We start from the raw sequence: 27717 nt of genomic DNA, 5'->3' as shown, positions 1-27717 counted from the left end.
TACTCAATAAGGCTTATGAGGTTCACAACCAGTCCTTCAAAAATCCATGCTATCTTTAATAAGACTATGCTTCTCCAAACAGTTGTAAAACCTGTACCTAAGAATCTTCTCCATCAGTTTGCCAACCACTGACGTATGACTCTCTGGCCTATAATTCCCAAGATTATCCCTATTACCTTCTTGAACATGGACCAACATTTGCCATCCTCCAATCCTCTAGTAGTAATCCGGTGGCCAAAGAGGCTCAAAAAATCACTGTCAATGCCCTCCCTTCCCATAGTAACCTGGTGCTATTCGAACCTGGACACTTATCTAACTTCGTGTTTTTCCGAAGATTTTACCTCTTTCTTGCTTTTCATCTACAGTATCAATGACCACAAACAATTAAAATAAACTCTTAGAGACACAAAAGACAGCAGGTGGTTGAGTGAACTCATCCTTTTCTCCTTGGAGCAACAGAGGATGAGAGGTGACCTGATAGAGGTATAAGATGATGAGAGGCATTGATCGTGTGGATAGACAGAGGCTTTTTCCCAGGGCTGAAATGGTTACCACAAGAGCACACAGGTTTAAGGTGCTGGGGAGTAGGTACTGTCAGGGGTAAGTTTTTTACTCAGTGAGTGGTAAGTGCGTGGAATGGGCTGCTGGCAACGGTGGTGGAGGCGGATACGGTAGGGTCTTTTAAGAGACTTTTGGATAGGTACATGGAGCTTTGAAAAATAGAGGGCTATGGGTAAGCTTAGTAATTTCTAAGGTAGGGACACGTTTGGCACAACTTTGTGGGCCGAACGGCCTGTATTGTGCTGTAGGTTTTCTATGTTTTTGTGTTAGGTGCTAAAAAAAGAGGCAAAATACAAACTTGCTGGAGGAACTCAGTAGGTCAAGCAGCATCTGTGGAGACAGAGGAATAGTAGACATTACGAGCATCAGTTTTGATGCAGGGTTTCGATCCAATGCATTGACTAGCCCTTTGCCTCCATGGAAACTGAACTCTTGGAATTCAGGTGTCAGGGTTTATCTATGAAGTTGAAAGAACTCAATTTAAAAAAAACTGTAGTTGGGGTTGCTTTTAAGGCCCGAGTATATAGCATATACAACAGCTAATCGCATGACTTCCTGTTTGTGTGTTACTAATTTTATCATGGCATTGGACTCCAGTCTGTGAGTGAGTTTAACAGTCTCATTGACATCCTGCCAAGCAGTACGTATTGGGCTATTACTGCTCATGCTGGATCTACAAGTCCGATCTCCAGCCCATTCTCTCACCGCAGTGCACGGAAGGCATCAAATTAAAATCTGATTAGAAATTCTTCAGCGGCTGGAAGCTTAAGGTAAAGGAACCCTTAGGAGACAGTGATGATAATATGATAGAATCCACCCTGCAGTTTGAGTCGGAGAAGATAAAGCCAAACGTATTAGTATTACAGTGAAATAAAGGGCAATACAGAGAGGAGCTGGCCAAAGTTGATTGGAAGACAATGCTATCAGGGATGGTGGCAGAACAGCAATGGCCAGAGTTTCTAGGGGCAGTTTGGAAGGCACAGGATAGGTACATCCTAAAGATGGGGAAGTACTCTGTGTTGAGGAAAAGGGAACCACGGCTGACAAGGGAAGTCAGAGACAGCATTAAAGGAAAAATATAATGTGAGAAGTTAGAGGGTTGGGAAGTTTTTAAAATACTTTTTTAAAAGTTTTTAATTAAAGGTAACTAAAAGAGCCATAAGGGAGAAAAGATGAAATATGAAGCTAAAATAGCCAATCATATGAAAATGGATACCAAAAGTTTTTTTTTCAGATCTATAAAGAGTCAAAGAAAGGTGAGAGGGGATTTCAGACCATTGAAAAATTACGCTGGAGAGGTAGTAATGGGGGACAAAGAAATGGCAGACAAACTTAACAAGTATCTTGCATCATTCTTTACTGTGGAATACATAAGCAAAATACCAAAAATTGAGAGTGTCAGGGGCAGAAGTGAGTTTAGTGGCTATTACAAAAGAGAAGGTGCTTGGGAAGTTGAAAGATCTGAAGGTAGATAAGTCACCTAGACCAGATAGTGCACAGTCCAGGGTTCTGAAAGAGGTGGCTGAAGAGATTGTGGAGGCATTAGTAGTAATCTTTCAACAATCACTAGATTCTGAAATGGCTCCAGAGGATGGGAAAATTGTATATGTCACTCCATTCTTTAAAAGGGAGGCAGGCAGAAGGAAGGAAATTACAGGCCAATTAGCCAGACTTCAGTATTGAGAAGATGTTACAGTCCATTGTTAGGGATGAGGTTACTTGGAGGCATATGATAAAATAGACCAAAGTCAGCATGGTTTCCTTAAGGGGAAATCTTGCCTAACAAATCTGTTGGAATTCTTTGAGGAAATAACAAGCAGGATAGACAAAGGAGAGTCAGTAGATGGTGTTTACTTGGATTTTCAGAAGGTCTTTGACAAGATGCTGCACACGAGGCTGCTAAACAAGAAGAGCTCATTCAGGAGAGATATTAGTATGGATAGAAGTTTGGTTGACTGGCAGGAGGCAAAGAGTGGGAATAAAAGGGGCCTGTTCTGATTGGTGGCTGATGACTAGTGGTATTCTGCTGTGGTCGGTATTGGGACCACTTCTTTTCACATTATATGCCAGTGTTTTGGATGATGAAGTTGATGGCTTTGTAGACAATTTTATGGATGGTACACAGATAGGTGGAGGAGCAAGTAGTTTTCAGGAGTCAGGGAGTCTACAGAAGGACTTAGGCAGATTGGGAGAATGGGCAAAGAAAAGGCAGATGGAATATAGTGTAGTGAAGTGTATGGTCATGCACTTTGGTAGATGGAATAAAGGCATAGACTATTTTCTAAATGGGGAGAAAATTCAAAAATCAGAATTTCTAAGGGACTTGGGAGACCTTGTGCAGAATTTTCTAGAAGTTAACTTGGAGGTTGAGTCAGTGGTAAGGAAGCCAAATGTTAGTATTCACTTCAAGACGACTAGAATATAAGAGCAAGATGTAATACTGAAGCTTTATAAGACATTGGACAGATCCCATTTGGAGTATTGTTAACAATTTTGGGCCCCTTATCTAAGAATAGATGCGCTGGCAATGGAGAGGGACCAGAGGAGAGAATGATCCCAAGAATGAAAGGTTAATGTATGAGGGGATTTTGATAGCTTTGGTCCTATACTTGCTGGAGTTTAGAAGACTGAGCAGGGATCTCATTGAAACCTATTGAATATTGAAAGGCCTAAATAGAGTGGATGTGGAGAGGATGTTTCCTATAGTGGATGGATTTTAGGACCGGAGGGTACAGCCTCAGAATAGAGAGACGTCCATTTAGAAAGAGATACGCATGAATTCCTTTAGCCAGAGGGTGGTGAATTTGTGGAATTCATTTCCACAGACGGCTGTGGAATAATCTTGAGTATATTTAAAGTGGAGGCTGATAGATTCTTGAAGAGTCAGGGCATGAAAGGTTTTGTGGAGCAGGGAGAAGTATGGAGTTGCGAGGGATGATGGAGGGGCAGAGCGGACTCAAGAGGTTGTGGTGGCCTAATTCTGATCCTAACTCTTATGGTTTTATGGATTACATTGAAATGTACTGTGAAATGTGTTGTTTGGGTTAACAACCAGTACAACCTGAGGATGTGCTGGGATAGCCTGCAAGTATCACTACAAATTCCAGCACCAACATAGCATCCCACAATGAATATAACAAAATATTTTTCAAAGTCCTTGCACTGTCACTTAATTGTATGGTGAGAATAGTAAGTTTACATAGAGGAAGTCATACAGCACAGTTGCAAGATTTTTAATGTCATGGAAATAAATCTAGATGTATTTTAAAAATTCAGATTTAAAGTCACTTACTAAAATGTTGCATTATCCCAGATTTCAGAAGCACAGGTTCTATTGAGTTCCGTCTCAATTATTTTTCTCCTTCCACCGATGTTTCCACATGCTTCTCTGAAATAAAACAAAGCAAGACTTACGTAATTTGACCACATTGCACATTGGTTGGCTTTCTGCGTACTGGCTCATGGGTAATGACACAGCGCAGAGCGCAGCAAGGTACTGCAGCAGAGAGTCTTGTCCGAGGACAGCAGCACAATCCTGGCTGTTCTCCGTGCAGTTTGCACACTTATCTCCAGTAAAGCATGGGTTTCTGCTGGGCTCTCCTGCTTCCTCACAAGTCCCAAAGGTATGATTATTGCAACTTAACTGTTGGGGCAGGTTAATGGCAAAAGGGATCAAAGAGAAGTGCGAGAGAAAATAAGATGCAGGGTTACAGGTAAATAAGGAACAAAGGAATTGCTTTCTGAGAGCCGACATGGACCAAATTAGCTGAGTGCCCTCCGATAGTATTATAAGCATAAGAACTCGAATGCCTACAATTTTAATTCTCCCTACTTTGCAAGGTGAATAAGTACCGTATATGTAGATAAAATCATCATGACTTGAAACAAAACTCATGGGCAAAGATCTATCACTATGACACTGAACCATGGTCAGGCATATCACCATAACATAGAGGTACAGTACTGTCACTATAACTCTGGCCTGTACTACACAGACACAGGTCTGTCACTATAAGAAAGCTATGTAGCACAGGTGGGGCACAGAGACAATAGTCTGTCACTATAACACTTGGGTTTATTATTGGTGGACACAGGTTTGTCAATGTAACATTGTGGTATAGTGCAGGGTCTCAACCTGAAACATTGATAGTATCTTTCTACCCCACCCAACAAATACTAATCAAACTACTGAGTTGCTCCAGCAGTTTTTCTTGCAGAAATTTCAAAGAACTCTTTTTTTAATACTTTGTACAGGGACAATGAGCAAAAATATTATTTTATTACAACCCTTGTGACAGAATTCCTCCCACATTTTAATCTTGCTGTGTGTCTCCTACTTGGTGACCAGTCTGTGCTGTTAAAATTTGGTATCTAACCAGTCACAATGTAAAGTGATTCAATGGCTTTTTAGCAGTTTTGTTGGTATATTATTATTATATATAATATACTTGTTTATATTATTATATAAACAATTAAAAGTAGTTTATCGATCAGGAATACCTCTACAGCTATCCTTGCCTCACTCACTAATCCCTCTATTCGAACTAAATTGATGAATTTTATTTTAAAAGGTATGGTGGTGCACAGCTACAGGACTGTTGTAAAATCTCATCTGATTAGCTAATGCATTATTATGGTAGAAAACCTGTCACATTTATCTGATCTACATAACAGAACTTTATATTGTTACTGCACTGCTGTTTCAATTCAAGATTAATGTTGATTATGTGTAAGTGATTATAAATTATAAACAGAAGCCTAGCTATTTTCTAAAAGTGAAGTTTTTAACATTAAGTTATTGAATGTTATTAATGTGAAGAAACTGGTCATATCTTTTTCATAATTTGAACAATATGCTAGTTTGGTTGGAGACTGAAAATACAGTTCATCACTCAAGGGACATAAAAGATTATTGGTGACCAATTAGAATAAATGAGTCATACAGTCAAGTCAGTAAAAGACTTTACTGTCTAAACAAGAAATTATGCTCTATAAAAAGCGTAATTGAGAAATATAAAGGTGTAATTGAGAAATATTGTGTAGAAGTCCTGTGTGGAGGTTTAATAACACAACCAAGAATGAGATGTATATTCTGGTTAATAAAGGTCAGTACGTAGCATGGATGACATGAGGCACATCTTCCCAGAGATTAACATCTGATATGGTGTTTCAGGTAGATACTCAAAGTACTAATGGAATAGTTGATGGCCAAAGGGATAACAGGTTTACCCAGAAAGGAGAATTAAATTGAATAAAACTTTTCCTCAACTCATTTGAGGTCTTATAGGTTCCAATGACAAATATTAGGTGCTTAGCTATACCAAATGCTTGCATAATATTTCTGATATTCCGGAATAAGAAAAATAAAATAATAGTACCTCAAATTACACAAAATTTTCCAAAGCACGTTCATGGAATCCCATATGATAAGATACAAAATTGTTGTTCTGCAACAACTTTGACGTGCATTTCACAGCTTGTATACGTTACTTCATTTATATTCTCTTTCTATGGCTGCCGAAGGAATGATAGAGAAAGAGATTCTTTCAACAGTTCAGTATTTAGGTGAGAACTTGGAACACCATGGAACAGGAGGCTATAGACTGAATACTAGGAAAAATGAGATTACTATGGATTGATGCTTGATGGCTGACATGATCATGATGGCCGAAGAGCTCGCTTCCATGTTGCTTGACTCTAACACTCAATAGCTTCCCTCATGAACCTATTAGGCAAACAGCTTCATAACCAACCATCTCCATGGCAACCCAGCATCCTACCAGATATAGTCCCTTTAAATCTAAATCTAACTACTTTCTCACTTTTACATTCCTTAAGTCTGAAGTGCTAATACAGTTTCTCTTTCCACAGATGTTGTTTGACTTGCTGAATGTCTCTGGGATTTTCTGTTTTTGATAACAGTTCTTCTGTGACATTACATAGTGACTTTTACTTGTGGAAAAAAAAAGGCTGTATTGCAAATAAATAGTCCTATAGTGCATTACAGGTATCCTTTAGATTATTGGAAAGTAACTCAGAAGTACACTTGAGCACCTATTTCAGAAGTAGAACATACACGGGGGAAATAAATTAGCCTTGGATTGTTAGGCATGCTTCGTCGAATATGGGATAAAACTGACATACAGGATGCAAGCTTAATATCATTCAATACCCTACTGTTTGCTGTGTACCAGCAACCAAAAATCATGTTCTTCCAACATGCTAAATATCTACATTTACCTAAGTATCTTCACAGAGCTCTCCACCATTCCTGAGATCAAGTCTGGGGAAGAACAGATTTCATTGTAGTTGTATTTACGAAAAGATTCATCCAGTTTACTGCTGGCATTGTAACAGTTTATACTGAAAGAGAATGTATAAGGAGAAAGATATAAATAAAGTTTAAATTAACATAAGTATACAACAGCTTGAAAAAGAATTAGATTTATGCAGTGTCTTTCATGACTACTCAAAACACTTTTTAACTATTGCCTCTGTTTACTGTAAGAAACATGGAAAGCAATTTCCACAGATGTTGAGGATCTGATAACATTTATTGATTAAGAGATAATATTGGCTAGGACAACAGAGGAAACCCTCTACTCTAGTCCGTTCAGAATGATATCATCTCCACCAGGATACCTTGGGCTGAACTTGTCCACCAATATAACCGGAACAATAAACCACAGTTTTTTTAAGATTGTGATATTAAAGTAAATGATAGCTACAAATCCAAACCAGTCCATATTGTAAAATAGCCTATTAGGGTTCCAAATCCGCTCTAGAGCAACATATTTGATATCCTTCACCACATGAAGGTTTGGTTTAACATAATCTGAAAGACAACCACAATCCTTAATAAAATTAATGTAACGTCGTTAATAAGTGAACCAAAGATTCAAAGTTCTTATGATATGTGCTTTTGAAAGTAAACAAGAGGATTACAGTACCTGAAATAAAGGCCATATATAAATATAGCTAAACCAAGGAATGCAGGAATAATTAGTGTAACTAGAAGTGTTTCCATCACAGCAAAGTAAAGAGCAATTTTTTCACCGAAGTAATTTCGGATTTTCCAGAGGGGCTGGAATTTTAGATAAGTGTTTGCCCACAGGTTATTAAGCTCCGTCCTTGCATCTGGAGGTTCAGCCTCCTTAGTTTGACCTGCAAAAAGTTAGGCAAGTCACAGCAGAGCAGAGGTATTAAACAATGAAAACAGCATGAAAAATTTTCATTAATTCACACCTTAAGCCCACAGGTATAATTTTCCTCATTTGGTTTACAGGCATATACATTTATATAACATTATCTGTTACCAGTTTTATTTTGAAATAAAATAAACTTTTTTGGCATTCATAAATGTTCTAAGAATGAAAGTTCTGAAGGGACGAAGGCTTAGAAATTGTGTTGCTCCTACTTTTTGTGTATTGAATTGAACTGTGACATGAGGACAATGTTGCCTAATGAAACTATTATCATGGTTTATTCCCTTTAAGAGATGTTAAAAGCCAACCTGTATATTTCACAGCAGTGGAGGGAATAACAATTCTTTAGTCTCCAGGCTTATCATGCCCCATGACCACAGGTGGTTACCAGCCCCATGATCATTGGCAGTATCGAAGTTCTGAGGGTCGCAATAAGCAGTTGAAAGGCTCCTTGCTCTGCACTATGAAATTCTGACAATAAATTTTCTAAAAACAATGGCTGACTCCGGGAATGGAAGGGTTATCATACAAGGAACATTTGATGGTTCTGGATCTATACTTGCTGGAATTCAGAAGGATTGGCGGGGTGGGGGGGTGGTGGAATCTCATCGAAACCTTTCAAATGTTGAAAGGCCTAGACAGAGTAGACGTGGAAAGGTTGTTTCCCATGGTGGGGGAGTCTAGGACAAGAGAGTACAGCCTCAGGGTAGAGGGGCATCCATTTAAAACAGAGATGCGGAGAAATTTCTTTAGCCAGAGGGTGGTGAATTTGCAGAATTTATTACCAAAGGCCTTTGGGTGTATTTAAGGCAGAGAATGATAGGTTCGTGATTGGACACAGCATCAAAAGTTATGGGGAGAAGGCCTGGGAGTGGGTCTAAGGAGGGGTAAAAAGAACCAGCCATGATAGAATGGTGGAGCAGACTTGATGGTCCAAATGGCCTAATTCTGCTCCTATGTCTTATGGTCTTAATATGATATCCTGGCTTTTCTCTAAATGTTTCAGGCAAGAGAACACTTAATATAGAAATCAGGAGGACTAACTGAAGGCATGGGATTGCTCTAAGCTGACCAGGTGAATGAGAATCTCAATGGCTTCTACAGATGTAAAAAAAGCAAAAGGATAGCAATGGACAAAATTGGTCCTCTTGAAGGTCTGCATGGTCTTCTATGCATGGAACTGAAAGAGATGGGGGAGATCTTAAATGGATTTTTTTTCCATCTGTATTTAATTGGGTAATGGACAGTGTCTATGGAAGTGAGGCAAAGTAGCATTGAGGTCATGGACCATATACAGATACAGAGGAAGAGATGCTTGTTATCTTGAGGCAAATTAGGATGGATAGATCCCCAGAGGCTGATAAGGTGGGAGGCTAATGTAGAAATTGCAGGGTCTCTAGAATTAAATATCCTTAGCCACAAGTGAGGTGCTAGAGAATTAAAGAATAGCTGATGTTGTTCTGTTGTTTAAGTAAGGCTCTAAGAATGAGATGGGAAATTATGGGCCAGTGAGCCTGATGCCAGTAGTGGGTAAGTTATTTGAAGGTGTTATAAGAGACCAGATGGTGACTATTTGAATAGACAGGAACTGGTTAGGGACAGTCAACGTGGCTTTGAGCATGGTAGGTCATGTCTAACCAATCTTACAGAGTTTTCCAAGAAAGCTACCAGGAAAGTTGATGAAGGCAAGGCATTTGACAAGGTTCCACATGGGAGGTTAGTCAAGAAGGTTCAGTCACTTGGCATTCAGGATGAGGTAGTAAAATGGGTTAGACATTGATTTTGCAGGAGAAGGCAGAAAGTTTTAGTAAATGGTTACCTCTCTGATTGGAGGTCTGTGACTAGTGGTGTGCTGCAGGGATCAATGTTGGGTCCGTTGTTGTTTGTCATCTATATCAATGATCTGGATAGAAATGAATCAGTAAATTTGCAGATGACATTAAGACTGGGAGTGTAGTGAACAGTGAAGAAGGATATCAAAGCTTGCAGTGAGATTTGTCCAGCTGAGAAAAATGGGCTGAAAAAATGGCAAATGGAATTTAATGCAAACAGGTGTGAGGTGTTGTACTTTGGAGGACAAACCAGGGTAGTACTTACACAGTGAACAGGAGTGTGGTAGAACAAAAGGATTTGGGAAAACAAATCCACAATTCCTTGAAAGTGACATCACAGGTAGATAGGTCATAAGGAGCGTTTTCGGCACATTGGTCTTCATAAATCAAAATACTGAGTACAGGAGTTAGGATGTTATGTTGAACTTGTATTTGATATTGGTGAGGCCTAATTTGGTGTCTTGTGTGCAGTTCTGGTCACTGACCTACAGGAAAGATATCAATAAGGTTGTAATAGTACAGAGAAAACTTACAAGGACGTTACCAGGACTTGAGGGCCTGAGTTATAGGGAAAGGTTGAATAGGTTAGGACTTTGTTTCCTGCAGTGTAGGAGAATGAGGAGAGATTTGATAGAACTGTATAACATTACGAGTGGCATAGTTACGGTAAATGCAAGCAATCTTTTTCCACTGAGGTTGTGTGAGACTAGAGCTATAGGTAATGGGTTAACATTAAGAGATGAAGTGTTTAAGAGGCACATGGGGCAGGGTGTAACTTTGTCATTCACAAGGCTGCTGAGAACGTGGAATGAGCTGCAAGTGGAAGCTGACAACCAACTAATGGCAGCTGCACGCACTGAAGAAATAATTAAGTTGACAAACCAGAACACCAAAACAACATTGCTTTTGTGTTTCATTGTGATTGTATATCCCCAATTATCTGATGGATGAACTCCAACAGTGAGAACTGTAAATACCTAAACATGCCAAAAATCACATTATTTGCTCTTTATGCATAAAGATGGCTGAAAGTTGCTTTTCTATCCAATCCAATTTTGATAATAAAGATTATCATTGATTTTCCACACTTAATACTTTATTCGTCAATAACACGATTCTTTATTGCAAAGCAAAAATCAAGGGTCTTTCTGGTGAGCTGATAATGTTTAGAATGCATTAGTGGGTGAACAGTGAAAGGTTTTGCCCATTACAATATCTTCATTTTCTGATCTCAGAATAATCTCATTGGCTGCCCAAGCAACTGTAGAGTTGATATGTTCATTTAATCTGAAACATTCATCAGGAGTTCAATCCTGTTTTATATTTGGCAGAACATTTTCTAAGATACAATATATGAAAGTGCAGTTTTAAAAAATATATTTATTTCTTGCTTGTCAAATGCTGATTTTAGCCAATCAATGTACCGAATGAAGACCAGACAAGCAGAACAGAAAAAATAAGGAACTCAAACTACAAGTGTATTTTAAAAAAAACAAACTCAATTTTTAATTGAGTGCAGAGTATTAAAGGAGTAAATAGCAGTCTGGTTTTCAGCATCATGGCATCAGGGACCACAGTTCTCAATGCATTCTCATTGTTGTCAAGGTTTTTCACACGCCATCAAGTGCTCTAGTGTTTATTATCTACCCATTCCTAGCAAGATTTTTAGTGGTTGAAAAAAACTGTAAAGTTAATCAAATATTCTCTATGAATGAAATTCAAAAAAATTGTTTACAATATGATTAAAATTTGAGTTAGCATTTAGTATAAGTTACTTCTTAATGACAATTGATCTGACACTACCGTGGAATCTGGGCACTTTCGCAGGCGGGCAGCTGAAAGGCAGCAATCAGGCGCGTGAGAATGTGCACATTCCAGTCAATTAGGGTTTCTTTGTAATTCTATTTAATTCTCTTCCTTTCGCTTCAGTCTTGACCAAAGCACAGCCATGACATTGCTCCTGCTTACCTTAGTCCATGTTCCGGGAAAGATGAGTGATTTAGTTAAACGCATTAAGGGAGTGGTATTAATTTAGTTCTACATTACTGCTTTTGGGCCACAGTGACTGTGTTAGTTTTTAGTTGGTGGAACTGTTGGCCTAGAACTTACTACTTTCCTTATCCTGTACAGTTCTTGTTAAACCTCAGTGAACTGTTCACTCTGTGTCTGTGTCTCTCCTTCGGTACTTGGGCCATCACCGAACTCTAAAGTCTAACACCAAAATGACAAATGCAATGCAAGATTCAGATTGCCAGCGTGTGATACTGGTTTACAGATGGAACTTCGCTTCACGTTCGCAAAATGTAACGTGAACACATTTGTGCAGTCCAAAATGTTTCATTTCAAGCCATTTATCCTCAATTTTCTACTGCTGATTGGAAAGATGATAGGTATAGTTTCACTCAGAAAAGTGTAAGGAAAATTAAAAATTCAAGTCCATTAGAAACAATATATTCACTGAGGAAGTAAACATTGATCTAAAAGAAACACCCAAAATGAAGACATTTTATTACTGACGAAAGACTGGGTAAATGTGCCTTGGAATGTAGTCTGACTGGAGACGATTTATAATGAAATGATTCATATATAGACAACAACTCTTTCTTCTAGTATGCAAATTTTTAAAAAAGGAAATATGATGCCAGACAGGTTGGAAAAATCAATTTGCCCTTTTGGAAAAATCAAATTCTGGAAAAAGCTTGAAAGGTAAAGAAAATTGCTGATGCTGGAAATTTGAGATTAAAACCAAAAACTGATGGAAATACTGTAATTTACACTGTTTTTTGGAAAGGAAAGAGAAATATCAAAGGTAATTTGATAATTACCTTTGAAATTATCGACAGTGAAAATTCTACTTCTCTCTTAGATTACGGTGGTTATAAGAGTAGATCAGACATTAGCTATCCTGTGGTGAATGACATTCCAAAGCCTTTCAACCTGGTATACATTTCAAATCAAGAGTGTAATAGAAAACTCTTAAATAATGTGAATTACTTTATTCACTTAAATAAGTGAATGTGGCTCCAACAATGTTCAAAAAGTTAGATACAATCCAGTTCAAAGCGGCCTGTTTGATTCATTCCCTCCATGAGCAGTGTACTACAGTTGTGGTACGTAATATCTTCAAAGAGCACAGCAGATAAGAGCCCTTGCCTGCCCCAACAGCGCTTCCTTAACTGACAGCTCCTAACACCTAGAAGTTCAAAGGCAACAGGAAAGCAGAATATCATTGTGGCAAATTTCCTTCCAAGTCACACAATCTGCTGACTTGGTAATATTTTGCTGTTCCTTCTTTACCATAGGGTGTGAGTCCTGAAACTCCCCAAACAGCATTGTAGGAGCACCTTCACCTGCAGGATTGCAGCACTTTCAGAAGGTGGCTCATCAGTTCCTTCACAAAGGTGATTTAAGGATGAGTTATTAACGCTGGCTTTGCCGGTATCATTCATGTCCTGCCAAACAAACAGAAATGTAAGAAACCACACCACACCTACAGTCATGGTGGGCAGGTTTTTTTTTAAACTTACCAGTGTTTCGTGAAGGGGAACGTCGACTGGAATCACTATCCAATCGCCCTTTTATTATGTCATGCGGGACAAAGGAAGATTTGAATGCCTTTTTCAAAAGAAGGTACGATAGAGCAGGAACATTTGTTGAAATTTTTTGTTTGTTTGCTGCAAAAGTAAATGACTTTAATAGAATGTTCACATATTATTTAAAAATATTTAGACATTATTATGTTGTTGTTCTAATTATTGCACCAACCCAACTTAAGAAGTTTCCTTCTGCACAACAAACTGCTAATAGAAATGCTGGATGATTTCAGTTGTTCGTGCTCTGCTGGAGGAGCTCTTAATCTCTGGTGGCTATTTCCACTACACAACACATTCAATAACAAATTCAGTCTGACAATCAAAACGTGGAAGATCTGCCATCAGAAAAACAAAGCTGGGAAAGGTGTTCAATTCAATTCTTTGCAATGAACTGTTCTGAACCATATGCCTTATATTTGGCAGGCGAAGTCCTGGTATCATATTGTTTTGAAAGAAAACACATTATACAATTGTGGTGCCAAACGGTGGGCAGGTGTCAACAACAAGTGATAAACAACATTCAGAAAAAATAATTCTGCACTAACCAAAGCAAGGTATAAATATTTACAGGCGGAATTCAACGTTTAAAAATAGGAAATTACCGTCAATAATTAAGTAGTCCCACCATATTAGCAGAGAAGAAATGAGAACCCTTATATTTAAAAAAGAAAACACTTAGAGGAAGTGCATTGAAAAAGTAGATTTTGGTTCACAGGACTATGGAAGTAGCATAGGTTTCCAATCAATATAATTATTGACAATACCACATTTGTGTTAAGATCATTTCATCTTTAGACAATTTTTAACTGGATAAGACTACATTTGAAGTAATTGTTCATAGTTTGTGGCCTCAAATAATATTTGAGGTCAAATGTAATTTTGCTGTGTGAAGAAACAAAGCAGTTCTTAAAGATATTGAGTGTTGAAGTTTATGCAGGAGAATAGGTTATATGAGAATAGGTTGAGTGAACTCAGCCTTTTCTCCTTGGAGTGACGGTAAATGAGGGGTGACCATATAGAGGTGTATAAGATGATGTGAGGCATTGAGCGTGTGGATAGTCAGAGGCTTTTTCCCAGGGCTGAAATGGTTGCCTTAAGAGGACACAGGTTTAAGGTGCTGGGGAGCAGGTACAGAGGAGATGTCAGGGGTAAGTTTTTTACTCAGAGAGTGGTGAATGTGTGGAATAGGCTGCCGCCAATGGTGGTGGAGGTGGATAAGATAGGGTTTTTTAAGAGACTTTTGGATAGGTACATGGAGCTTAGAAAAATAGAGGGCTATGGGTAAGCCTAGTAATTTCTAAGGTTGGGACATGTCCGGCACAACTTTGTGGGCCGAAGGGCCTGTATTGTACTGCAGGTTTTCTATGTTTCTATGAGAAAGCAGGCTTGATTTGCACCAATACAAATTACAGTGAGCGGTTCAAGATCAATAAACTTCAACCGATAAATTGGATTAAATTGCCTGCTCTAATTCCCTGTTGGGCAGAGTAAATGTGAAACAAAACTATTAAGTTCTGTGTTTCTTAGGTCTTTCAAGATGGTGCTAAGTAAAGAACAGCTTCGAACATTGGGGGTTCTATAAGTGAACAAAGTTCAAGATAATAAACTATCTTGAAAACTTAGGCCTTGGGGCAAAAAGCACAATGCCAAAATTTGTGTGCAAAATAAGACTTGGAAGAGTAGTAAAGACAGCAAGCCACTTCAGAAGAAGGCCGATAGCCTGGTAGAGTACTGGGCAGATGAATTGCAATAGACAAAAAGCATGAGTTGGCTCATCATGGTAGGGAAGATAATACAGGCTGAATGGTACAATTTAACTGGACTGCAAAGAGGGAGAGGTCTGAGAATGCTTGTATTGGAAAAGTACTTGTGAATATGGCAGTATAGGTTAACAAGATAGCTTTGGGGAAAATAGAGACACAGCTCAAAAGCCAGCAGTTATTTTAAATCTAAGTGCAGTACATATTAGACTACAGCTGGAGTATTGCGGCAAATCTTCTGCACTGTGCTTTACTAAGGATGTCAAAGGAATGGAGAATTTACAGAAAAGTCTTTATAGAATGGTTTCTGGATAATGCATTAACTTGGTAATGAACGCATTGTAAATAAATGTACATGTACACTGGCTGAAATGTATGCCAAAACTAAAGTTACCTTCCACATCTTCATGTCCATTTTCTATAGGTATGTTTGTAAGAATGTAATGAACCTGGAAAACAGGAGAAGATTATGGGTATTGTAAGGCATTCATCCCTATAACTATAAATTGCCCAATTTCCAATATAAAAATTTGGTGGCTAATAGATAATTCCTTTATATCATATATCATGGCTCAATATAAAATAGCTTAATAATATGTATGTGCAAGCAAATAGCAGCCGTCTCTTACGTAGGTTTTGTACATAACTAGAGTCAATACTGGTTAATATTTAAAACAGGTCTGTACATTACTGCAGTTTGCTCATTGACATTCTTAAATGTCCCCTTGCCATTACTAAATTTCAAATACCATAAATATTGAACAGTCAATGTTCCACATCACACAGCATACAATATCTAAGGAGCACAGAAAGACTTTTCCGTGGCCACAATCGAAACTGCAGGACAGTGGGTGCCTCTCTCGTGCCAGGGTCCAGGATATCTTGCAATGGGTACAGGACATTCTGAGAGGAGAGGGTGAGCAGCCAGAGGTCATGGTCCAATTAAGTAGCAATGACATAGCCTGGTGCATGGATGAGGTCCTGCAAAGTGATTTCAGAGAACTAGGTGGAAAATTAAGATGCAAGTCTTCCAGGGTTGTTATTTCATGATGACTACCAGTGACATAAGAAATACATAGTGAGGCTAAGGAGCTGATACAGGAGGGAAGGATTCAGATTTATGGATCACTATGCTCTCTTTCATGGCTGGTTTGCATCTGAACCAATATCCTCGCCAGGATGATTTCTGGTTTGATGGTCTAAAACAGCAAGGCAGGTGGATGGAAATCACGACAGTGGGGCAACAGATGGTGGACTGAGGGGAAGAAAGATAGTATGACAGCTCACTGAAAGGAAGGACACTAAGAAACAGACTTATAAAATGAAATTAAATCATTAGAAAGAGGTGACATAGGGTCAGAAGGTGTTGAATCATTGTGGATGGAGCTAAGAGACTACAAAGGTAAAAAGACCTTGATGGGAGTTATATACAGACCCAAACAGTAGTAGGGATATGGTCTACATTTTACAATGGGAGATAGAAAATGCATGCCGAAAAAGCAATGTTACAATAGTCATGGAGAATTTCAATATGCAGGTAGATTGGGAAAACCAAGTTGGTGCTTGATTCCCAAAGGGGGAGTTTCTAGAATGCCTATGAGGTTTTTTTAGAGAAGCTTGTGGTTGAGTCCACTAAGGGATCAGCTATTCTGGATTAGGTGTGATGCAATGAACCTAAATTGATTAGAGAGGTTAAAGAAAGAGAAAATATGATCAAATTCACCCTGAAATTTGAGAAGGGGAAGCTACAGTCAGATGTATCAGTATTCCAGTGGAGTAAAGGGAATTACAGAGGCTTGAGAGAGGATTTGGCCAGAATTAATTGGAAAAGAACACTGGCAGGGATGACAGCAAAGCAGCAAAGGCAGAAATTTCTGGAAGGAATTTGGAAGGCACAGGATACATACATTCCAAAGAGGAAGAAGTATTCTAATGGAAAGATGACACAACCATGGCTAACAAGAGAAATCAAAGTCAAAGAGAAAGGCATATAATAGAACAAAAATTAGTGGTAATTTTGAGGATTGGGAAGCTTTTAAAAACCAACAGAAGGCAACTAAAAAGTCCCTAAGTAAAGATGGAATACAAGATAAGCTATCCAATAATATTACAGAGAATCCCAAAAGTTTGCTCAGATATATAGTGTAAAAGAGAAGTGAAAGTGGATATCGGACCACTGGAAAACGATGCTGGAGATGTGGTAATGGGGGACAAGGTTTGTCTTGCCTGACAAATCTGTTGGAATTCTTTGAAGAAATAACAAGCAGGATAGACAAAGGAAAAGCTGTTGATGTTGTGTTGTTGGATTTTCAGAAGGCCTTTGACAAGATGCCATGCATGAGGCTACTTTCAAGCTATGAATCCATGGTATTACAGGAAAGATTCTAGCATGGATAAAGCAGTGGCTGATTGGCAGGAAGCAAAGAGTGGTAATAAAGGGAGCCTTTTCTGGTTTCTGCCAGTGACTAATGGTGTTCCACAGGGGTCTGTGTGAGGACCGATTCTTTTTACATGTCAATGATTTGGATGATGGAATTGTTGGCTTTGTTGCAAAGTCTGCAGTTGATATGAAGATAGGTGGAGGGGCAAGTAGTTTTGAGGATGTAGAGAGGCTACAGAAGGACTTAGGTAGATTAGGAGAATGGGCAAAGATATGGTGATGGAATACAGTGTTGGGAAGTGTATGATCATGCACTTTGGTAGAAGAAATGAAAGGTTGATTATTTTCTAAATGGAGGGAAAATACAAAATACTGAGGCGCAAAGGGACTTGGGAGTCCTCGTGCAAGGTTCCCTAAAGGTTCATTTGCAGGTTGAGTCTGCGGTGAGGAAGGCAAATGTGATGTTAACATTCATTTTGAGAGGACTAGAATATAAGAGCAAGGATGTAATGTTGAGATTTTATAAAGCACTGGTGAGACCTCACTTGGAGTATTGTTAGCATGTTTGGACCCCTTATTTAGAAAGGATGTACAGTACTGAAACTGGAGAGGGTTCAGAGGGGGTTCACAAAAAATGATTCCAGGATTGAACAGGTTGTCATATAAAGAATATTTGATGGCCCTGGGCCTGTATTCACTAGAATTCAGAAGAATGAGGGGGGACCTAATTGAAACCTATCAAATGGTGAAAGGCCTTGATAGAGTGCATGTGGAGAGGATGTTTCCTACGGTGGGAGAGTCTAAGGCCAGAAGACACAGCCTGTTTCCTATGGTGGTAGACTCTAAGGGCAGAGAACACAGAGGCATCCTTTTAGAATGGAGATAAGGAGGAATTAATTTAGCCAGAGAATGTTGAATCTATGAAATGCTTTGCCACTTGCAGCAAGGAGGCCAAGCCTTTAAGTACCTTTAAGGCAGAGGTTGATAGGTTCTTGATTGGTCAGGGCATGAAAGTAGATGGTGGGGGAGAGGCAGGAGATTGGGGCTGAGAGGAAAAATGGATCAGCCATGATGAAATGGCAGAGCAAACTCAATGGGCCAAATTGCCTAATTCTGCTCCTATATCTTATGGTCAAATAGAGATTGTGGGTCTGTTGGGCTCGAATATGTTTATTCAGTGCTGGTATTATGTGTAAGGAGGATGAACATTGAGCCTGGATCAGTACATGGAATTTTGATGTTCTTATCATTACAGAAACCCTGCTGTGTGAGGGACAACACTGGGTGCTCAACTTTCCTGGGTTTCATTGTTTTAGACATGGTAGAGAGGGGAGGGAGAAAAAGTGGAGGGATTGCACTACTGGTAAGGGAGAAAGTCACAATGTCACAACAGTACTCAGAGAGGACATACTGGAGATCTCATCAACAGAGGATAAGTGCAGTGACACTGATGGGATTATACTATAGGCCAGTTTAATGTTACATGTCCATTCCACTGGTGTTACACAAAAAACATCTATCAAACAAGAGAAAATCCGCAGATGCTTGAAATCCGAGCAGAAAACACAAAATGCTGAAGGAACTCAGTAGGCCAGGCAGCATCATATATACTGCCTGGCCTGCTGAGTTCCTCAAGCATTTTGTGTGTGTGTTGTATAAAACATCTGTGGCTGTTTTAGATCAGAACTTGATCAGTCTAAAACCAAAATGAAAAATGTGGCACTGATCAAAACATATTTCAACAGATAATGGAGGGCTATTTGGAATAACTCCCAATCAGAAAAAATAATCACAATAAAATTAACTACTCACAATGAGAGATCTCAGTGCAGGACGAAAAAATGCTTCTTCATTTTCAATTCCTTTAAATAGATGTCTTTTCTCATGTTCATAATGTGCACTGATATGGTTGACTACAGTTTCAGTTTTAAAATGGGACATGAATCTCTGAAAACACCCAGCCATTTTCAATTCAATAACCTTGAAAAGAACAAGAGCACATTAGTCAATACAATATTTCATAGATCATGTCTATCTGCAAAAGCAAATTCACAACTTTTCTTAGCGGACTTTAAAAATATGAACATTTGCATCTGCAAATCAAACAACTTCCAGACACACAGTTCAAAGCATTCTCTGGCACATTCATCCATTGTCACAAAGTTCACCAATACCTCTTTTGTTTGAGGATGTTGCTAATAAATTCAGTGGGACACAAGGTGCAAGTGAATGATCCCTTTCTTCACAAAATGAGGTTTGTGGAGTCTGAAGAATGCTGGATACAGGGGAGAAAGGTAGTGTGGTTGGGGTGTGGAGGGGGTCATGAATCAAGGTCTGTTGGGGCTGAGACATGGAACCCTGCCAAAGTTCTTCAGCTGGTAGGTAACCCAAAGCAGCATCCTAGTGCGTGTCAGGAGCTGCTATTTAACACTGACTTCATGCTATCCAAAGATTTTATTTACAACTACAGGAAGATAAAAATGTAATACATTTCTCTTGGTCTGTGAGGCAATACAATTCTAGTTCCTCTGGTAAACAGAGTCATTCCAGTACCATAGCAGTTAGCGTAACAGTTTTAAGTGCACCTGTGATAGGGGTTCAATACTGCCCCTGTATGTAAGTAACACACACAAAATGCTGGAAGAACTCAGCAGGCCAGGCAGCATCTATGGAAAAGAGTACTACCGACGTTTTGGGCCAAGACCCTTCGGTAGGACGGATACTGCCAGCATTTTGTGTGTGTTGCTTGGATTTCCAGCATCTGCAGATTTGCTCTTGGCTGTGGCTGTATGTAAGTAGTTTGTATGTTCTCCCCATCACTGTGTGTGTTTCCTCCAGGTGCTCCAATTTTCTCCTACACTCCAAAGATGTACAGGTTAGTAGGTTAATTCATCACACGGGTGTAATTGGGTGATGTGGGCTCATTGGACCAGAAGGGCCTGTTACCTCTAATTAATTAATTAATTAGATACAGGCCATTCCTAGCCAATGATCAGGTTTCATTTTTGCAGACATCTATGAGTCAGAAAATATGCAAAAATCACTCAATACGGTCACAATAGCTTCATAATTTTGTGATGAGTAGCATCAAAAGCACATAAGACTGATGAGAAAGAACAATTACTAAAAGTTAACAAAAAGAGGACACTAGACCTGCTGTTTGTAAGAATGAACTTTTTTTTTAACATACAGTGTTAGACTTTGAATTTTACAACATCATAGAGGCTTTTGTACGTAAGGATATCTGTAACCCAGCATATCAAAAATGTTAATTTTAAAAACATTTTGTGTTTTGATAAAAGCAATTCATTAGAATTATTTAGAATAATAATAATACTAGTTCTACATCAATAGTGGGAAAGTTATTGGAAGGTATTCTAAGAGACCATATATTTGGATAGACATGGATAATTAGATATTAAGGATAATCAGCAAGGATTCATATGTGGTTGGTCATATCTAACCAATCTTACAGAGAAAGTTGAAGTTAACCAGAAAACTAGTTGAAGGCAAGGGAAGTGGATGTTGTCCACATGGACTTTAGTAAGGCATTTGACAAGGTCCCACATGGAGGCTGGTCAAGAAGCTTCAATCACTCGAATGTCTACCTCTGACTGGTGGCCTATGACTAATGCAGTGCTGTAGTGATCGGTGCTGGGTCCTTTTTGTTTGTCTTCCATATCAATGATCTGGATGATAATGTGGTCAACTGATTCAGCAAATTTGCAGATGACACCAAGACTGGGGTGTAGTGGACAGCGAAGAAGGCTATCAAGGCTTGCAGAGGGATCTGCATCAGCTGGAAAAATGTGCTGAAAAATGGCAGATGGAACTTAATGCTGACCAGGATGAGGTTTTGCCACTTGTTAGGACCAGCCAGGGTAAGTCTTATGCATTGAACAGTAGGGCACGAGGAGTGTAGTAGAACAAAGTGATCTGGGAGTGCAGGTACATAACTCATTGAAAGTGACATCACAAGTAGATAGGTTAATAAAGAAAGCTTTTGGCACATTGACCTTCATAGATCAATAGTATTGAGTACAGAAGATGGGATGTGATGTTGAAGTTGTATCAGATGTTGGTGAGGCCTAATTTGGAGTGTTGTCTGTGTTTTTGGTCAACTACCAACAGGAAGGATGTAAACAAGGTTGAAAAAAATGCAGAGCAAATTTTCTAGGATGTTGTCAGCTCTGAAGGACCTGAGTTATAAGGAAAGGTTGAATAGACTAGGACTGTATTCTTTAGAATGTAGAAGATTGAGAGGAGATTTGATAGAAGTATACAAATTTTGAGGGGTATAGATAGGCTAAATGTAACCAGCTTTTTTCCACTGAGGCTGGGTGGGACTACCACTGGACGTCATGGCTTAAGGATGAGAGGTGAGAAAGTTAAGGGAACATGAAGGGAAACCTCTTCATCCAGAAGGTCATGAGAGTGTGGAACGATCTGCCAGCACAAGCGGTGCATGTGAGCTTGATTTCAATGTTTAAGAGAAGTTTGGATAGGTACATGGATAGTAAGGATTTGGAGGACTATAGTTTCGGTGCAAGTCGATGGGAGTAGACAATTTAAATGGTTTTGGCATGTACTAAGATGGGCTGAAGAGCCTGTTTCTGTGCTGTACTTCTATATGACACTACTAAGATTACAGGCAAAATATATAGTTAACATATAATTAGATCTGTGGCCATTTGCCACAGGCCAATCAATTTCTTTCAGTATCCCTTATAGATACTTCTGCTTGAGATTCACTATTTCATTGGTCCTTTATTAAGATTCAAAACAAAGCAAATTACTGCAGATGTTGGTAATCTGAAACCATTCACTCAATAAACTATGAAGTATCTATGTGGAGAACAAAATGTTGAGGTACATCTTACCTCAGAACAAGGGAAAAGCTGAATATATTTTAAAAAGCCAAATTAAGTAAATGGCAACCAGCTGTTCCAGAGGGAACTTTCAGCAGTCAGAGGTTCATAACTCAGCTTGCCTTACACTTTTGCACATGCTCGTGCAAATGAGGAAGACCAAGGTAGAGAAGGAAGTAAGATATGGTCAGTTTTTTGGGCAACAAATGCCAAGCTCCCTGTTTAGCAAAGCAACGATAGGCCACTGATGTCCTCTGGAGTTTTGGGTCCTGACCAGCGTTAAGTTAGGATATAGTGTGGGTGGAATATTTTCCACAAACTTGAGTTGTTGGCTGTAGATAATCCAGGTCTCAAAAGCATATAGGAGGGTAGAAACCACTGCAATTCAATTGATCCTGAGCTTTGTCTGAGATCAATTTGGTAACAATGATCCTTTCCCTTTTCTATGCAGCTGAGATATGGATTATCTACATCTGATCTGTAGTGGCACATTGAAGATGGCGAATTTCATTGTTGATATCTATCGTCACCAAGTGGTAACTCCCAAGATGGAGGAAATGGTCCAGGTTTTCCAGGGTTTCTTGTAAACATTTATCATTGGAGAACATGAAACACAGCAAAATGGCATGTTGCTGGATGATTTTTGTTTTGTGGATATTGAGTTCATGGACAATACTCTTGTATGTTTCAGTGAACAAGTCAGTCTCTGAATGGTGCACAAGCACAAATGTCAGCTGCACACTATGTGAGTGTACTGGTTGTCCTAGGTTCTTGGAGTACAGTCACCAGAGGATGAACAGTTTCCCATTAGTTCTGAAGATTAGATCCACTCCTGTGGGAAGTTAGTTGGAGGTGAGGAGCAACATTTCAGCAAGAAAGACTGAGAAAAGTTTTGGGACAGTGATGGTTTGGTTTGGCAACCAGAATTACACATAATACTCCAAGTGTATAGCTCTGGTAGAGCACATTCTCCAACCAGTATTGCAGAATGTTTTAACGTAATTTCCCCACACTTATATTATGTGCCCAACCTATGAAGACATGTCTTATGCTTTTTGTTTAAAACCACCCTATTAACCTGTGTTTCCACTTTCAGGGAACTGTGGACTTGGACTCTGAACACAAAAGTTTCTGCAAATGCTGGCAATCTTGAGCAACACATGCAAAATACAGGAGGAATTCAGCAAATCAGGCACCATCTGTTGAGGGGAATAAACAGTCGACATTTTGGGCCAAGTCCCTTCATCAGGACCAGAAGGGAAAGAGGCAGAAGCCAGAATAATCAGATGGCCGGAGGGAGGAGCACAAGCTGGCACGTGATAGGTAAGATCAGGTAAGGGGGAAGGTGGGTGGGTGCAGGATGAAATAAGTTGCTGGGAGGAGATAGATGGAAGAAGTAATGAGCTGAAGGAGGAGGAATCCAATAGGGTATTGTAATAAAGGGAAGGAGGAGTGGAACCAGAAGCAGGTGATGGGCTGGTGAGGTCAAAAGGAGTGAGAAGGTAACTAGAATGGGAAACGAAAATAGAGAAAAAGTGGGAGTGGGAGAAATTACAGGAAGTTAGAAAGATCAATTTTCATACCATCAGGTTGGAGGCAACCCAGACGGAATATGAGGTGTAGCTCCTGCAACCTGAGTTTGGTCTCATTGTGGCAGTAGAGGAAACCATGAACATACATTTCAGAACCAGAATGAAAAGTTGAATTGAAATGGCTAACCACCAGGAGATTCTGCATTTTGTGGCAGACAGAACAATGGTGCTTGATGAAGTCTGCGTTGAGTCTCAAATTGGGAGCACTGGATACAAATGATGGTCCTGACAGACTCATGGTGAAGTACCGCCTCACTGTTAGGGGCCCTTAAATAATGGTGAGGAAGGAGATGTAGCACTTGTCATGCTTACAGGGATAAACAAGCACTTCACCACCATTCAGAGCTTCAATTCGACTTCCATTCCCATTCTGACATGTCTGCTCAAGGCCCCCTCTACCACAAAAATGTAGCAAGACTCAGACTGAAGGAACAACACCTCATATTCAATCTGCATAGCCTTCAACCTAATAGCATGGACATTGATTTCTCTAACTTCTGGTCATTATTCACCCAAGAGTACAGAGAAAATTTACAATGATGTTCCTGGGTTTGTAAGACCTGAGCTATAAAGAAAGATTGAATAGATTAGGGCTTTATTCCTTGGAACAACGAAGATTAAGAGGAGATTTGATAGAGGTGTACAAAATTATGAGGGGTATTGATAGGGTAAATACAAGCAGGCCTTTTCCACTGAGGTTGAGTTGGAATACAACCAGAGGTCATGGGTTAAAGGTGAAAGATGAAAAGTTTAAGGGGAACATGAGGAGAAACTTCTTCACTCAGAGGGTTGTGACAGTGTAGAGTGAACTGCCAGCACAAGCAGTGCCTGCAAATTTGATTTCAACATTTAAGAGAAGTTTGGATAGGTGCATGGATGGTAAGGGTAGGGGAGGCTATGGTTCTGGTGCAGGTCGATGGGAGTAGGCAGTTTAAATGGTTCAGCACAGACTAGATGGACTGAAGGTCCTGATTCTGTGCTGTACCCTCTCACCCCTTCTCTTCTCCTCACCTGCCCATCTCCTCCTTCCCTTTCTCCCATGGACCACTCTCCTCTCTGATCAGATTCCTTCTTCCTCAGCCCTTTACCCGTTCCACCTATCGCAGCTTCTTACTTCAATCCCACGCCCACCCACTTTCTTCCTCACCTGGTCTCACCTATCACCTTCCAGCTTGTACTCCCTCCCTCTCCCCTATCTTGTTATTCTGGCTTCTGCCTTCTTCCTTTCCAGTCCTGATGAAGGGTTTCAGCTGAGGAGTTAAATGTTTATTCCCCTCCATAGATACTGCCTGACTTGCTGAGTTCCTTCAGCATTTTGTGTGACTTAGACTCAGAGTCTTCGTATTTATTAACATTCCTCAGTGAGTTATCATTTACTGTACTTATCCTATAGCTACTTAACTTGTCATAATGCATCATTTCACACTCGGCAGGATTAAGTTCCACCTGCTAATGCTTTGTCCAGCTTTCCAACTGATCTGTGTCCTCCTGTACCCTGTGACAACATTTCTTGCTATCCACAGCACCCACACTTTTTACGTAATTCACAAGCTTGCTAATCTTCTCTCCTTCATTCTCATCTAAGTTAGTATATAACTCCAATAGCAAGGTCCCAGCAGTCATACACCATTAGGCACAGACTTCAAATCTTAAAATTATCCTTCCACCACAATCCTCGGAGTCAAGTCACCAGGAAAACTCTGGATTTATTTAGCCAGGATCCTGTCTCTTAATTTTATGTCTCTTAATATACCCCAAAAGGGCTATAGTGACTGACACTGTTCCATGAATTTTCTAAATGTTTTATTTGAGTTATCATGAGGTTAAGATCATGTCTACTGGGGCTCTTGGTGGACAGAATCCACATTGCCATTCAGGGCACAGATCTTCAGCTACTGAGAGGAGGCAGCTGATGAGGCACGGAGCAGGAAGACCCTTCTGGAGTTAGCATGGTTGGATTTCAGCACTGGTAGCCCTTTGTGTTTCTGCTTATTTCCCTCAAGCAGTGGATCTCTCGCTTTTTAAGCTTGCCTCCCGACACGTTGCTTCATCTGCCGTTTTGTTCTCTTAGTCTGCCTCCATCATCCACCTACCATGGTCTCTCAATTGCACTCCCTCTCCCCTCCCCTCCCCTTCCTTCTCTGTCACTACCAATCTGTCATTTTCACCCCTCCTCAGCTCGCCAGTCACCTCAACTCCTGTCTCAACACCCCCCCCCCCTATTACAGGTCATCTCCACTCTCCACTCCCAGTCATGAGACAGGGTCTTGACCCAAAACGCTGGCAACTCCTTTCCCTCCACAAACGCAGTTTGAAGCCCACGAGCAGGTTCTTTATTACTCCAGATTCCACACCTGCGGTTCCTTGCGTCTCCACAGAGCCAATCCAAAGCAAATGTTTACCCCATCTTCAAAACGTGAGTGCCTATACTTTAGGTTGACATATCTTTGTTATTCTCGTAGAAACCTAGGTTTTCAACATGCCGGAAAACACAGGATAAAAGGGGTACAGTAATCGAGTTTGCATGTAGAAGAGGCAAAAACAGTTCGTTTTTCAGGTCGATGACCTGTTGACCTTTTTCTGAAGCCGCTGAAAAATCCTCGATCTGCAACTTTGTTTCTCTCTCAGAGACCTACCTCCTCGGGGTTTCCAACATTTTCTTAATTTAATTCCCAGTCCGTATTACTTTTACCTGTATTCACTGCGTCGAACTGCAGAATAGCAAATTATACATTTTTACAATAAACCGTTTATATACAAATTTTAAATTCAGACGTGATTTTGCATATTGTTCAATAACATTCCCTCAACATTGAAATATTTCAAAAACAGAAACATTTAATAAATTGAAAAAAATAAATAGATGATAATCGTCACGCAAGACAACCTCCAACTTACTCCAGATTTAGTAAAGAACTGATAGTGCTCACCTCAGCCAAAGGCATTTTCAATTTCATTCTCTCAGCCGTCCAGCTCAAAAGTTCAAACGGTGCATAGATTTTAACGATCTGGTACTTAGCCGCTGGCCCAGCTGTCAGTCCTTTCTCTCCGGCAAAACGGTGGTCCACTCGCAGCCCGGTGTTTTCTACATCCCTCAGAAACCTCAGTCTCTGTTCTGCGTAGGGATCGATGCTTCCCGGTTCCCATTCATATACTAACACATAATCGATAATTGGAATCTTTTCCGTCATTATCGTAGGGTGCTTCTGGCAATTGGCACGACTGCGGTCGGGCTGAGCGGACTACTCCGATGTACCTCCGGCAGTGTTAGCTGCCTGTCACGCCACCCTGTACACGTACCCTAGCTCAGAGCATACTCTGAAGGGGAAATCTCCGTGTCTCCCTGCTCTCAATCGTGTTAATTAAAAACAACAACTGACAGGTGCCCCTTTTCATCTAAACTAGATTATGAACACTTCCTTGGCGCGAAAGTGAACTACTTTCGACTGTCCTGCCTGCTTGTTTGTTCTTCGCTTCTAAGTTGATCTTCTCCATTCCGTTTCTGTATCTATGTTATTCTCTGGAGAGGAGAGACAAACAATTCTGCTCAGGTGTACTCACAACCTGGTGAAGCTCCTCCATGAAACTCCTGGGAATGATACTAAACTGGTGGGAAGATCAGAAGCTGTATGTAACTAGATAAGTGGAATGAAATCAGGCTGGATCTTGAGCAGAGGATCAGGGTGTGGAATAGAGTGACCTCCTCTCTTAAACTCTCCCACCCCACCAACCATTTGCCAACAAAGCAGACTGTGGATTCCTAAGTAGCGGTTTCTGAAGACTGGTCATGCTCTAGTGAAGGAGAGGTTCAATTGAAGGCAACCATAATTCAAATCCAAGGCACGCTCTCCAACTATCAATGTAGAAGTGGCAACTAGGTGTAGCAGTGACTCAGTGGTTGGAAATATGATTTAAATTCCTTTTCA

General features: G+C 39.9%; 1 protein-coding gene across 1 annotated transcript in view; it reads right to left on the bottom strand.

Moving 5' to 3' along the window:
- Positions 1-26982, bottom strand: part of LOC140726034 (anoctamin-7-like) — a 62877-nt gene extending 35895 nt beyond the window's left edge. The window contains exons 1-5 of the mRNA XM_073041930.1: positions 26722-26982; positions 19144-19311; positions 15346-15400; positions 7204-7396; positions 6802-6924 (exon numbers count right to left, since the gene is read on the bottom strand). Coding sequence (XP_072898031.1) covers positions 6802-6924; positions 7204-7396; positions 15346-15400; positions 19144-19311; positions 26722-26982 — 800 coding nt within the window. The remainder of the gene's footprint in view (positions 1-6801; positions 6925-7203; positions 7397-15345; positions 15401-19143; positions 19312-26721) is intronic.
- Between the last annotated feature and the right edge of the window lie 735 nt (positions 26983-27717).

This window comes from Hemitrygon akajei, chromosome 4, assembly GCF_048418815.1.
Source record: "Hemitrygon akajei chromosome 4, sHemAka1.3, whole genome shotgun sequence".
In the NCBI taxonomy this organism is placed as follows: Eukaryota; Metazoa; Chordata; class Chondrichthyes; order Myliobatiformes; family Dasyatidae; genus Hemitrygon; species Hemitrygon akajei.
Note: the sequence above shows the minus strand (reverse complement) of the source record. Positions and strands in the feature narration are given on the sequence as shown.